Raw genomic sequence first — 13,429 nt, forward strand, 5'->3', positions numbered from 1 at the left:
CAAGGGACACCTAACTCCTCCTTACTGTGCTCCTAACCCTTCCTTAATATGCTCTAGAGCTTTTTAGGAGACAAGGCAAAACTTTGTTTCATATATCTTAAGGTCCCAAAAAGGAGCTTTAGATGTCAGAGGGACAGAGCTAATTAAGCATCCTGTGCCAGGTGGGCACACACAGTATTGAAGGGGTTTATTCAAGGGAGGAGGGAATTGCATCATGGTTTGTCCATTCCAGATGAGAACAGAGGATTCTGTGGCTTTGGCTTTCAGGGTTGGTGCAGACACAGCAAAAAAAAAAAAAACAAAACAAAACAAAACACAACATTCTAAAAACAGAAATAAATGTGGCAATCAGTAGGAGGTGCTAATTTGAACTTGTCTGTGTATTATCTGATTTCCTAGCTTTTTATTTTTCCACTCAGGAAAGCAACCCTGCCTGATCACACAGGTGATTTCTGTCTTTATTTTTTGCCAGGTTTGGAGGGTTAAAGCCGTTAAAGTCCTGTCAATACAGAGGCAATGCTCTGCACAGGGGAAGGGTCAATCCATGCAAGGTCAGACACACACATTTAAAGTTTCAAGTCAATCTGGGCATCACGCTGCTGTAGAAACCCAAGCTCCTCTGTTAGGGTTTCTCTGCCATTCAAACTGAAAAAAAATGAGCCTGGATGCACATCCCAAATAGGACATCTTAAAAAGAACACTAGAAGCATTAATAAAGGAGATTACTTGATCAAATAACCAAGGTGGCACCTCCAGGGTACCATAAACTCCTCAGATGCTGCATTTCAGCAGCGTGGGGCTTGCAGGGAATCTTTCCTTCAAGATCCACCTTTCCAAAACAAGGATTACGTTGTACCCCTGGATATCCCCTTCAGAAATCTTAAACCACAGCAGGGCAGAGTAAAATGGGGCAGCCCCACCAGTGGGACCAGCCCACAGGGAAAGGAACACAATGGGTCACTTTTAAACTGCACATGTGTAGCCATGTAAACCACAGAAAACATCAAGCTCAGTGCCTGTAATCTTCAAACATATTTCCTTCGCTCCTTTAGGCTTTTCTTAGATGTTATCCAAGGGCTGCATAAGGGATTTTGAACCAGGGAGGGGATGAGGAACATGGCAGTGGGGAATTCTTCCAACCACAGCAAAGTTAGAGAGTTCAAACGAGCTCAACCTCCCCTCTTCTGCCTGGGAGTTGCTTTAACTTTTATGGACAACCAGTGTCTTAAATGCATTTATCTGCCTAGCACAGGGCAGGGGAGGAGGCAGGAGAAATCTGGGCTGCATCAAAATCAGCACTGAGGGGACACCGAGGGGGAGAACTGAGGATACCTACAGAGACAAACACAGTTAATATCCCTCACCTTGGTTAAATAATATTTGGAAAGCAGCAGAAAGCAGCATTCTGCAGAGAGGGCTCGCAGTCAGTAATTAAATGCCAGGATTATAGCCTGATTTCCCCCCAGGACACAGACCCAGATATTTGGCAAATGCAGCATCCGATTTTTGTGCCTCCCATAGGATGCACTGAGCTTTATCTCCCTCCTGCTGTACACAAATCCTCCTGTAGCTCTGAATCAAGACCATACGCCTTCCTGGTTCCAATTACAGGCTACAGATTTGGGCCTTTTATGTAAAATAGTTCATGTCCAAAATTTCATTATGAATCCACAATACAGTACCTTTCAACTTGGCCAAGCTGCCAACTCATTAAAGAGCTGCTTTTAATTTTTTTTCATTATTATTAAAATGTCTCCATGGTGATGCGAGTTTCTCAACCCAAATAATCATAATGGATGAATTATAGCTGACATTACTCTGTTACTGCTCTGCTGTCCTGGCAAAATAACAATGCCTTCACTGTCATAGCTAGAAATGACCCAGGCTGGTGACTGATGTATGAAAACACATCCACACAGACAGCAATACTAATAAATACAACGTAATAAATATATGAAGCACACAGAAATTGACCCAAATCCCCTTAAAAACAATGGGGACACCCCCCACCCCCCCAACACAGGGTCTGGGATTGAGTCCTCATATTTGATTCACTCTTCAAACGAGCTCATGCTGAGAGATGTTGCACATCCGTCACTTAAAGGCACCGCACCAGTGACGGGTTTGGCTTGGCATCCTCCTTCCACCCCCTGGCCAAATCCTCTCAAACTCACTACGTGGAACCTCCTGCAAAGCAGAAACAAGGGGTGAAGGCCCCAGTCCTGCAGGTGGAGCCATGGAAAAAGCTGCCCAATGCCATCAGCTTCCCTGGAGCAAGTGCATCTGTGGAATGCTCCGACAGATAAACCAGTAGGGTCAGGCTGAGTCTCTTCTCCTTTCTTGAGCACCATGACCAGGGATTAAAGGCTTGTGTACAACATCATGGTCTTCAAAACAGGGACAGCTGGGACCTTCTTCCTAATCCAGGTGTGTCCAGACACAGCCTAAAATAAAGAGCGAGCCCTGCTCCTGATCTGGGAAGGGCAGCAAAGTTTCAGCTGCTTAAGAGCAAAAAATAATCAGCAAAACCAAGGAGCTGATCCAATTTCTGACACGAACACAGGGTGAGGTGGTGTCATTTCCAGAACCTTTCCAGCTTTCAGAGGAAAACAGCTCTGCAATGGTTTTACCAACTTCTGGCCTTTTTCTTCATCCGAAAAGACTCAATTGTGAAATGACTTATTTTCCTCAGAGGTGACTGTTCAAGCTATAACAGAGATTTTCAAGAATGCAAGTGACAATTGAAAATTTGATTGAAAAACACAAAGGACATTTTGCTGGCTGCCACTGAAAACCTTGCCTTTCTTGCTTCTGCTGGAAGAGCATGGCTTTTGCTGGGAAGTGGAACTTATTTAGGGAGAAAGGACAAAAAGCATCTCAGCAGATTTTTCTCACTCTTCAGAGCTTGCAAAAAACAAGTTTAGATATATATATATACACACACACATCTTGCTTTGCTGGCTGTGGCAGCAGAATGCAAAGCCCATCAAATTACCATCTTAGAAAAGCACTGACTTCTAATTAGCACAAAATATTCTGTACAGAGCACGTTTGCCAAGGGTGCTCCATAGCAGGGAGGGAAAGTCACGCTCCAACCCACCCGCCTGGTAGCGGGAAATCACTAAACCCACATTTCCCCTGGTACATTGCACCGCAATTACTTTGTTATCTTCATCCCCTCTCTCTCTCATTTGGTGGTGTGAGCTGAAGTCACATCTAGTTATGGAGACGTAAAGAGAAAACATCTGTTGATCTGATGGAAAACACCAGGAGTTCTTCGCTCTGCTCTTCCCTGTTTCCTCAGTGAGCAGCAGAGAATACTCCACGACTTTGGGAGCCTCCAGAGAGGGACTGAGCTGCTTCAGTGACCCCATGGCTGTCCAGATGATGAAATGATTCAAAAGCTGCTTGATGACACCAAGGAAACACCATCCAGGTCTTCTAACCCAAGGAAGACAGTTGATGCAAACCAAGAACTCATTGAGGACATCATGAGTAGTGAGGTGGGACAAGAGCAAGAAAGTCTCCTCCAGTGCCAAGTTCTCTCCTGTGACCATGATTTGGTCCCTGCCTGTTGTCTTGTTGTGTTAACCTGTGTCAGAGCCAGTGTGATCCAGTCTCCTTGCTACGTTAATCAGGCAGAATATTCCATCCTTTGTTTTATATCTTGGGGCCACCACTGTTTGCTGGTTTCTGTTACATAAACATGATCAGGCAAAATTTCACAGTGGCTACAGAAGCTACTGGAAAGCTCTCAAATCCACTGCAGTTGTATATTCCAAACTGGAACCACTTCCTTCAAACACTTTTTGAGCTTGTAGACACCAGCTGGACCAAACTTTTGAGTCATTTCAGATACATGTCGTGGAGGGACATGATGGAACATGAAGGCACAGCCTGGCAGAGGAGGGGTGCAGTTGGGCACACAGTGGTGTTATCTCTAGTCAGAAAGGACTGTCCTGCCCTGGGCAGCAATAAAGACAAATATAGGGTCTGTTTTGCCTTTCTGCAGACATTTAAACAGGGCTTTAGGCAGGTCCTTTGCTAAGGGCTGACAATGTGATGATGGGCTACCAGCCTGTCAAACACTGCTCTCATCTATCTTCATGTCAGGCTCAGTTTGTGTGCAAGACACAGGCTGTGCTCCTGCTCACCAGGGATTAAATATAATTTACCTGCTTGTTGTCACAGTAGGACAATAATGAAGCCTGAAAATAACCTCAGTGATAACACATGCAATGAAGCAACAAAGGAAACAGAGGAGGAGCAGAGGATGGAAGCACATCAGCAGCCCAGCCTCAAGGTCTTCATTTGGGCCACTGACAGGCTGGGTCTGATAGAAACAGCTTGTTAATTAAAAAGCATTGATAGTGGCACAGAACATTAGCTCTGATTTAGCCAATACATTCATTGTCTCACAAACACTGAAAGAGAATGTGTGTGTCTGCTTTGCTTAAATCACCTCCTGTCTCACAGACGAGTTTCAGGCACTGCCTTTGCCTCACTGTTAAACCTTCCTCAGCAAAGGCACTTTTCTCACTTAGAAAAGTCCTGCCATGCCTGTTGCCAGCATTGCCACGTGAAACAGGGATATCCCAGCGCTCCTGTATGGCTTGGGAAGGAAGATTTCTGATGGTGGCTACACGCTCCAGACTGAGGATCTCAGTCAGTGAGGAATTCAGGTCCATAATGGGTCCACTCTTTTTACAAACACATTTCACTCTGTGGCAGTTTCGCTGAAAAATTAGACTCCAGTGCATCCTCAATCAGAAATAAAATGGTCAGTAGCCCACGTGCTCTCCAAGGGCTTTGTGAACTCCTGCATCTTCGTGGCTTCCTCTAATGAACCTCCCAGTCCTTCAAACAACTTTTCATGGGACATCTGTTCTTGTGGGACAGTCTATTATTTTTATATGGTGATTATTTGTGTTATGAGAGACACCACAGCCACAGAATAAGACCCCACTGTTCTTGGCACTCCACAAACACAGAACAAAACACAGCCTGTGTTCCTCTGCATCCTCCAAGCCTCTCTCCCCAGCTGGATGTCACCGTGTGATAATGAGAGAGCAGAAACTTTCCAACCTAGGAGGGGACAGATGCAGGCACTGGCCACATCTTCTGCCGTGAAACCCATCACCACATGCAACTGCAGTGATAAAAGAACAACTACTGCAGTTCTATTGGATGACTGGGAGTTTGCAGCCCCCCTGAAACAGCAGAACCCCTCCCCGCCAAGGGGAGCGTGCAAACACACTTGGAAAATTAAGGAATCACACAGTGTGCCTTGTGTGTGCCTGCAGAATTTGAGGAAAGGGTCAGATGCTTCCATAGGATAAATAAAAAGCTGGGGACTCACCAGGATACAGCTGCTTTGTCGGTGCACTAAGCTGAGCATCTTTTGTTACTCTATAAGCAACATCTGCTTCTTTTGAAGATCTTCTGCTTGTGCAAAACCCTGTTGTTTTTGTTATACCATCAGGTAAATTATGAAAATCTAATACCTTCAAGAGGTCTGCAGGGTCAGCTGTGAAGAGAAAAGGAGAAAACAAGAATTAGCAGGCAACAGGACTGGCACTTGCTCAGATCCAAATCAGTCTCAGCCTGCAACACACAAATCCATCAACACAACCTTAAAAACAGATGAAATAGGCTTTCAATACATCTGCAAATATGATGTTAATACAGCTTCAAAGCCAACAAGTTGTGCTGCTGGTCAAAGACACTAATTCAATGCAGAGACGAGCAGCTCATCAGCTGTCTGCACCAGGACAGGAGGGAGAATGGGCTGTCTTATTAGTTACAGTAGTTGTATTTTCCTGGATGTCTTCACCCAGTCTCCATCATTCAAGTGCATCCTGAAGATTAAGCATTTAGACAGGAAATTCATGATCTGAGAGAAGGGCTTTAAATCAACAAGTCACCATCAAGCTGATGCAGGTCTAACCCTGCCCGGGGTGAAGCAAGGTGACACAGGGCAGGGATGCAGCACAGCTCCACCTAAGGCAGCCAAGTGCCCGATTCTCACCAAATTATTCCCCAGAAATTCTCCCCCATGGCACTGGGATTTCTGTACAACCACCAGTGTACACAAGAGTGCAGCTGGATGGTCAAAACCCCACATTTGCTTCACAGAAATGGAAAAAATCTGCATTTTGACTAATGACATGAAGCCAAAGGCTCCTTTCCTCAGCCACATCCCATCAGGCTCATACCCTGAGGCTCTTAGATAATGAAGAGACCTTGTTTGACACCCTGAGCTCCCCACACCAGCACAGTCAGGGCTGGTTCACCTCCAGATGTTCAGGTCTCCAGGATATCAATTAAGTAATGCAAATGATACGTCTCATTAACTTCCTAATCTGGTCTTGCTCATGTCAGGAGAGATGGAGTCTCCAGAAGTGGAATAACCAGATCTGACTTAAAACCCTTAAAAGAAATGATTCTGAATTTTGACTTGATAGCTGGAGCAAAATGCTGTCAGAAACATGACCCACCCAACTCAAACCCCAGCAGTGCCCAAAGCAAATTAGCCTGTGCTGCTTTTGGCTGGGGTAGAGTTCAATGTCTTCAGTAGTAGCTGATATGAGGCTACATTTGGGATTTGTGCTGAAAACAGTGTTGATAACACAGGGATGTTTCCACTGCTGCTGAGCAGGGCTTAGGTGGAGTCAAAGGATCTTCTGCTCCTCACCCACCCCACCAATGAACAGGCTTGGGGGTGCCCAAGGAGTTGGGGGGGCACAGCCAGGACAGCTGACCCCAGGAATATTCCATCCCATCATGTCCAGCATATAAAGCTGGGGGAAGAAGGAGAGAGGGGGAACACTTGAAGTGATGATGTTTGTCTTCCCAAAACACCATCATGTGTGATGGAGCCCTGCCCTCCACGGTCTGCCTGTGAGAAGTGGGCAAGAATTCCTTGCTTTGCTTTCCTTGTTTTACCTATTGAACTGGTTTTATCTCGACCCACCATTATTTTTTCCCCTCCACTTTTTCTGATTCTCTGCCCCATCCCCACTGGCTGCATCCAGGGGGAAGGGCTGCACCATGGCCATCAGCACCGAACACAAACCCTCCAGCAGTGGAAAGAAACAGCACGAACACATCTTTTACAATATCAAAAAGTTTTGGTTACCAAGAAGATCAGCCTAATATTTGCATGGAAAATTCATGTACATTGTTAGGCAGTTTTTAAAAGTTTCCATAATCCTGAGAAACTGGGCCCTCAAAGAGAGATTACAAACATATGGCAAATCCAAGTGAGCACAGCAGATAATAAAGGAGCTGAGGGAGCCTGGCCTCAGCAGCACACAGCTATAATATTTCCTCATCTCTCATTCTTGTTAGGCAGTGTATGGATGACACATTTGTCTAAGCTGTCCTGGCCACTTGGATCTTCCCCCCGCCTTCCACCGTGCCTTATTTCACACAGAAGTATCTGCACACACACACAGCAACTAAAATTACAATAAAACTCCACCTCTGCTTCCAGTCACATCCCTGTGCTCCAAGAAATTCGGAACAGCCAGCTCCTAAGCTGCCTCCAACATTTATTTAGGGAGCAGAGGGGGGGAAAAGCAAGGGGGAGGGGATGGGAATTGCAGAGTCCTGCCATCAGCCGGGTCCCCACGCCGGGTGCAGGGGGTCTGAGCCTCACTCAACGCTGCACATCAGCCACCCAGAGGTGTTTGAAGGAAGAGAAACATCTGCAGATGAATCCACAGCCTGGAGGCTCAGCTGCTGTTATGACAAAAGCTATGGGAACATCCTCTCCTTTGGCAGGGGAGTGCTCCTGCAGTGGTTACGGGCACTCAGGGGAGCTGGGCCTCCTCCAGGGCCACCAGCAGGTTTGGAGCTCCAACCCCTGCCTGGAGCCTTCTGAGCAACCCCAACCCTTCATCAGTGTGAGAGGTGCAGCTCTTCTCATTTGTAAAGGATGATTCAAGCACCTGCTGCCTCCCTGCACTGCTGGGAGCCTCCAAACACAACATGCAATCCATCTTCACTGCCAAGGAAGGTCCTCTGTACCTCCATAACTGTGATGAATTAGGTCAAAATGAGATATTAAAGTAGAAAACCAATCTGAATATTGCCCAAACAAACTGCAAACCTCACAGGTGACCAGCAGGAAAGGACAACCCTCTGTTCACAGAGGTGCATGAGTGTCTCATCTCTGCTTGCTGCTGGAAATCAAAGAGGAGGTGAGGAGCCAACTAAAGCCCCACAGGCCACTGGTGCTGCACTTCATCACTAAGAGCATCCTTTGAGTAGGACTCCAGCAGCATGAAAATCCCCAGCTCTTCCTAGAAAGATGAGCTGCACAGAGGAGCAGCTCTCATTCCTGAGAGCTAATCAGTTCATTTATTTCCCCTTGATTTTTCAGCCACATCTAAACTCAGCGATCTCCTGTAGGGGCTGTGACAGCCTCGTGCCCAGGACAGAGACCTGACTGACCACATTCAGGCTCTGCAGGGTGTTTCTTACAAGTTTGCACTGGGCTTGGCCTTCATCTGAGAACTGAATTAGCTGTTGCTTTATGAAAGCTTTTCTTTTTTCACTTGCTGTTTTATGAATAACATCACTGTGCAGCATCACACACAGGAACATTCTTTGCTCGAGGTGCACAGGTCCCCCAAAGAAACGAGCAGCTCTGTCCCTGCTGTGTCAGTATAACCAGTACACAGAGAGGCAAACCCCAAACAACTAAAATAGACCAAAAATCAGAGCAGAGGCTGCCCCAAAAGCCTGCACCCAGCAGTCTGTTAAGCCCTTCAATCAGACCGAAAGGGAGCATTGCTTCCCATTTTAACAGGGCAGGGATGTCAGGACCTAAATATGCTCCTAAATATGCTCAGAGGAGAAATAGAGTGTTGGAGGAAGGAATGGAAAGATAAGAATTAGTGTCAAAAGGTTGGCTTTTGTTCAGTTCCAAGGAAATGGGGAGCTGGGAGCATTCAAGGCCAGGTTGGACAAGGCTTGGAGCAACCTGGTCTAGTGGAAGGTGTCCCTGCCCATGGCAAGGGGTGGAATGAGATGATCTCTAAGGTTCCCTTCCAACCCAAACCATTCTGTTATTCTATGAATGATTTGCTGATGAACCAAACATGGCAAAAGGAGGAATTAAATCCCCACTTCTTCCGTTACCACGATTAAACCATCATCTGATTCCTAATTATTTAAATACATGTTTAAAACCTGGAACAGAGGCAGCTGGCATTAAGTCTGTAACTCTGCCTTGACCCAGCAATGGCCTGACACGTTTTCTTTCTCACACATCAATATTAGAGCAAATCAAGCAGGATTCATTGGAACAAACTCCTTGTCTTTGGGCTGGGCACAGGCTCCAATCAACACAGAGTTGGTGTGGCCGTACCCTGCCACCCCCTCTGCAGCCAAACCACCCTCTTGGACTCAGCCATGGGATGCAGGAGCAGAAATACCCCCACAGGACTCAAAAGGAGACCAGAGCATCACTAACACCTGACATGGAATATCAGAGCACACCAGACACCCCTGCCTGTGGGTAAACCCCGTTCCCAACAGGGCTGGGCTGTTCATCCTCACCTTTCCTTCCCCTGGCTGGTGCTTAAGACAAATTTGAAGAGCAAAGGAAGTCTTAAGCCCTGCTGATCCTTCAAGATAGGTGCAATAATGAACAAGGATTTAATTTAAATGCCATTTCCCTTGCCAGTCACAGAGCAGGAGAGAGGGGACAACCAGCCCTGGTTTGGCTGCAGTGAAGGTCAGTTAAAGACTTTCTCCACACACCATCTACCACGTGACCGCTGTGCAAAGGTGGAACAGTTGATTTCCCCATCCTAATCTGTGGTTTCCCCTCCTAATTTTATCTTCCCTGGCCAAGGCATTCCCCAGGGAAAGCTATCCTGTCCTCACTGCACTCCTGTGAGGGCTCATGGGGGTCAGCCCAAAGAGGACCCACACTTTCAGTTCCCTGCTCCCCAGCTTGATGCTCTTAAAGGCAGGATGGATCAGCAGAAAAATAAGACATTATTCTACCCTGAAAAAAATCCCAAAAAACCAAAACAACCCAAGAATCTAATGGAAATTCTGCTCTTAAATTCTGTACAAGATGGAACTGCAGCTTCTGTAGACCACACTGAAAAATCCCAGCATACACAGCATTAGCCAGAAGTCATTAATCTAAGCCACATTTATGGCTGTAATAATAATTTTTAACACCTGAAGCAAAGCTCATGAACAGGCCCCAAAACAATTCAGGATCCATAAGTTGCTTGTGTGTTACTTGTGAGTATCCATGTTTCCAGTGTCTGAAAAATTACCAAATTACAAGCAACAAACCTCAAAACAAATCCCATTTTTCAAGCTCTTTAATTAAATCCTTATCCCCAAGGAAATGCACAATATTTAAACTTGCCACTGAGCTGAAAGCTGGAGCTACTTAAGCCCAGCAGTGCTGGGGAGAGACATTCCCTGTGTTCTCCCTGCTCTTCCCAGTCACCCCACACAGCCCATCAGGGTGAACTGGGCAGCACCAGCGTGGACTGGTCAAAAGGTAAAGCCAGGCCTACAAAAAGGGTTTGGTCTGGATTCCAGTGAATTATAAAGTTGAGCTCTGAGGAACTTGGTCCAGTGGAAGGGGATTGAAATGAGAGGAGCTTTAAGGTCCCTTCAACCCAAACCATTGTGTGGTGATCACTGAACACATTCCTAGAGCTTAGACTCAAGGAAATCCCCCATTCATCAAGTTTTTGCCTCACAGTATCCGTCAAAGTGGGGAAAAAAATCCCTTCTCAGCATCCTGAGACCCAAATTTATTGCACCCAGCTGAGCTGATGCTGCATTAACACAATAACCAAGACATTTGGGTGCCTGGAGAAGGGGTCACCACCCTGTGAAGGGAGAACCATTCTTCCATATTCGGTTTCAGAGCAGCTGAAGGACATCCAAAGACCTTCAGGATTTAATGATGCAGCACTTAGTCATGCTATGGTTTATGTGCAATTATTGCCAGAGATCTGAGGTCCTAAGGTGAGGAATGAATAAGCATTTATGTTCCCAGCTCATTCCAGGTGCCCTCTGCAACTTTCTCATCATTTAACACACATCCCAGCAGTCTGGGGGGTTGTATCCAAGAATCACATCAGCAGCTTTGCTGGGAAGTGAAGCCTTCCTGTATGAACAAGCAACATAAAACCACGTTGTCATCTTATCTCACAGCAAGCAATGACAGTAAATAAAGCAAAAAAGGATTATTTCAAGAGCAGTGTCTCCTTGAAAGGGATTTCAAGTCCCATAGAAAGATGAAAACAGTCATTTTCAAGGAAAAAGCAAAGCAGTTAATCTGCCCACAATCAACCAAGTGACTTAAATTGCCCTGTTTCTCCTGCACACAGATCTCTGGTGGCACCCAGGCTGCCTGGAGTGGCTCTGTTGTGCCCATCCCACTATCCTGACTCCTGATAAACAAAGTGATCCATGTATCCCAGCCCTACACCCCAGCCCCATGGCTGGGCATGGAAAACCTGTGCCTAGATACTTGCCAGAGCTTTCCTGGATCAACTTGACTCCTTAACTACCAGTCTCACTCAAGACCTTAAGCAGGAGAATTTCATGTATTTCAAAGGCAAAGGGAAATTACTAAAGTGATGCAAAACAGTGAATAGAGGAAAATACTTCAATAAATGAAGAACAGGAGATTTATCTTTCTCATATAAAGGCAGTAGATCAAAAAAATGAAAGATTAAATACAATAAATTTTTAAAAAGTTGGATCCTGGGCTCAACTACATTGAGGTAAATTCATCAGTCTGAGCTGCCCGGGTTTCCATCACCACCTCCAAGAGCAGAACACAGCTCCAAGCATAGGCAGATCCAGCCAAAGCTTTAATCCCAACCTGGGAAACCCCCCCAAGGTCAGGGTCCCTCCAGGAGGGAGCTGAGAATCCACACGACAGAGCTCCTGGCAGGGCCAGGGGTTGGTTGCTCCAGCAAGGAAAAAGAACACACTGCTCAAAGAAACCCCTTCCCTCCCATCTTTACCAGTTTTTCCTTCTTTCAGTACTTTTCCAAGACAGTTTATTCTTAGCCCTAAATAAACACTCAATTATTGCCTTTGGAGGACCCGGCTCCAGGCAGGGCAGAGTGTGCAGGGGGAAGGATGCTCTTTCCCTGGGCTCTGGGTTTCTCACTCCCCAGGCAGCTGCCCAGAGGTTCACATGAACATCTGGACTTACAGTAGGAATGAAATACCACGGGGTAGATGTTCCTGAGAGATAAAGGCAGATGAGAACTGGAAGCTGCTTTGCCGGGTGATGCATTTTAATGGAGTCTCCATATCATGGCTTGTGGGATTTCAACCATTTCTACTCCTTATCCAAACAGTTTTGACCACAGCTGACCTGGCTGCAGCTCTTGGATAACTGATTAAAACAAGATGGCAGAGGCCAAAATAAAATACAGAGGAAAAAGAAGAATATAAAGCTCCAGTTGCCACCGCTCCAGCATCATTTGGATGGACTTAACACAGCCTCTTAAATTCCTCAGCATCCCAGCAGCCCAGTAAAACAGGGTAATTCATTTGGACAAAGAGAAAAGGCATTTTAAGGAGGAGAATCGAGGAATATGAACTGCAGGGTTGAAAATATGAAGAGTTTGTTCCCTAGGAAAGGGTATAATACAGGAAAAAACAGGCCAGCTACGGAAGGGGTCAGAACTCATCTGCTCCTTCCAATAGCTGCCACAGAGCTGTGTCAGTTCACACTGCTCCAGAGCTGAATATTTCACCAGTGACTCATGTCATCCCCTTATGGTTTTCTTTTTTTTGTGTGTGTAAAGCCCAAATAGTCCCGACTGAGAACAAAGGAAACCATTATGTGGAGTGAGATCTGAAAGATCGTCCCTGTAATCCCAAAAGGGAAAGAAAAAAAACCCCCAGAACTGATACTGGAGCAGCTCTGGGAGACTCCATCGAATTCAAAAAATGAGATAATCTTTGTTCCTTTGAGGATAAATCCTTTTTTTTTTTTTTTTCTAAAATAATCAATCGTTTGGGTTTCTAACAAAGCCCTGGTGCGAGCAGAGAACAGCGAGCAAAGAGCAAGTCTCTCCTCCGTGGAATACAATTAAACCACGCAGTAACAATCTGCTGCAAATGCCATGCAGAACTTAAAGACACAATGCCCAGAAAACAGGCAAATGTTCAGGATCTGGGAGGAAATCCCAGCCGTGCTCAAGGGTGTTTTAAAGAACTGGGGATTTTGAACTCTCCTCTGAGAGGGGAAGGACGAATCCGCGGCTGCAAGCAGGGGATGGCTCACAGGGGGTGCTAAAGGGTTGGGGAGAGGATGGGCTTTCTCCTTAAATCAGAGCAGATCCAGCCAAAGCAATCCCTGCCCCAGCCAGTGTGGGAGCCAGGGAACATCCCTCTGTGGCCAGGGAACATCCCA

At 46.0% G+C, this 13,429-nt stretch overlaps 1 protein-coding gene across 2 annotated transcripts in view; it reads right to left on the bottom strand.

Moving 5' to 3' along the window:
- The window catches only part of COL5A1 (collagen type V alpha 1 chain), a 147,502-nt gene that overhangs the window by 108,499 nt on the left and 25,574 nt on the right, over positions 1–13,429 (bottom strand). For both annotated transcript variants that reach the window (XM_064676749.1, XM_064676748.1), the window contains exon 2: positions 5,360–5,527. In XM_064676749.1, coding sequence (XP_064532819.1) covers positions 5,360–5,527 — 168 coding nt within the window. The remainder of the gene's footprint in view (positions 1–5,359; positions 5,528–13,429) is intronic.

Source organism: Pseudopipra pipra, chromosome 20 (genome assembly GCF_036250125.1).
Source record: "Pseudopipra pipra isolate bDixPip1 chromosome 20, bDixPip1.hap1, whole genome shotgun sequence".
In the NCBI taxonomy this organism is placed as follows: Eukaryota; Metazoa; Chordata; class Aves; order Passeriformes; family Pipridae; genus Pseudopipra; species Pseudopipra pipra.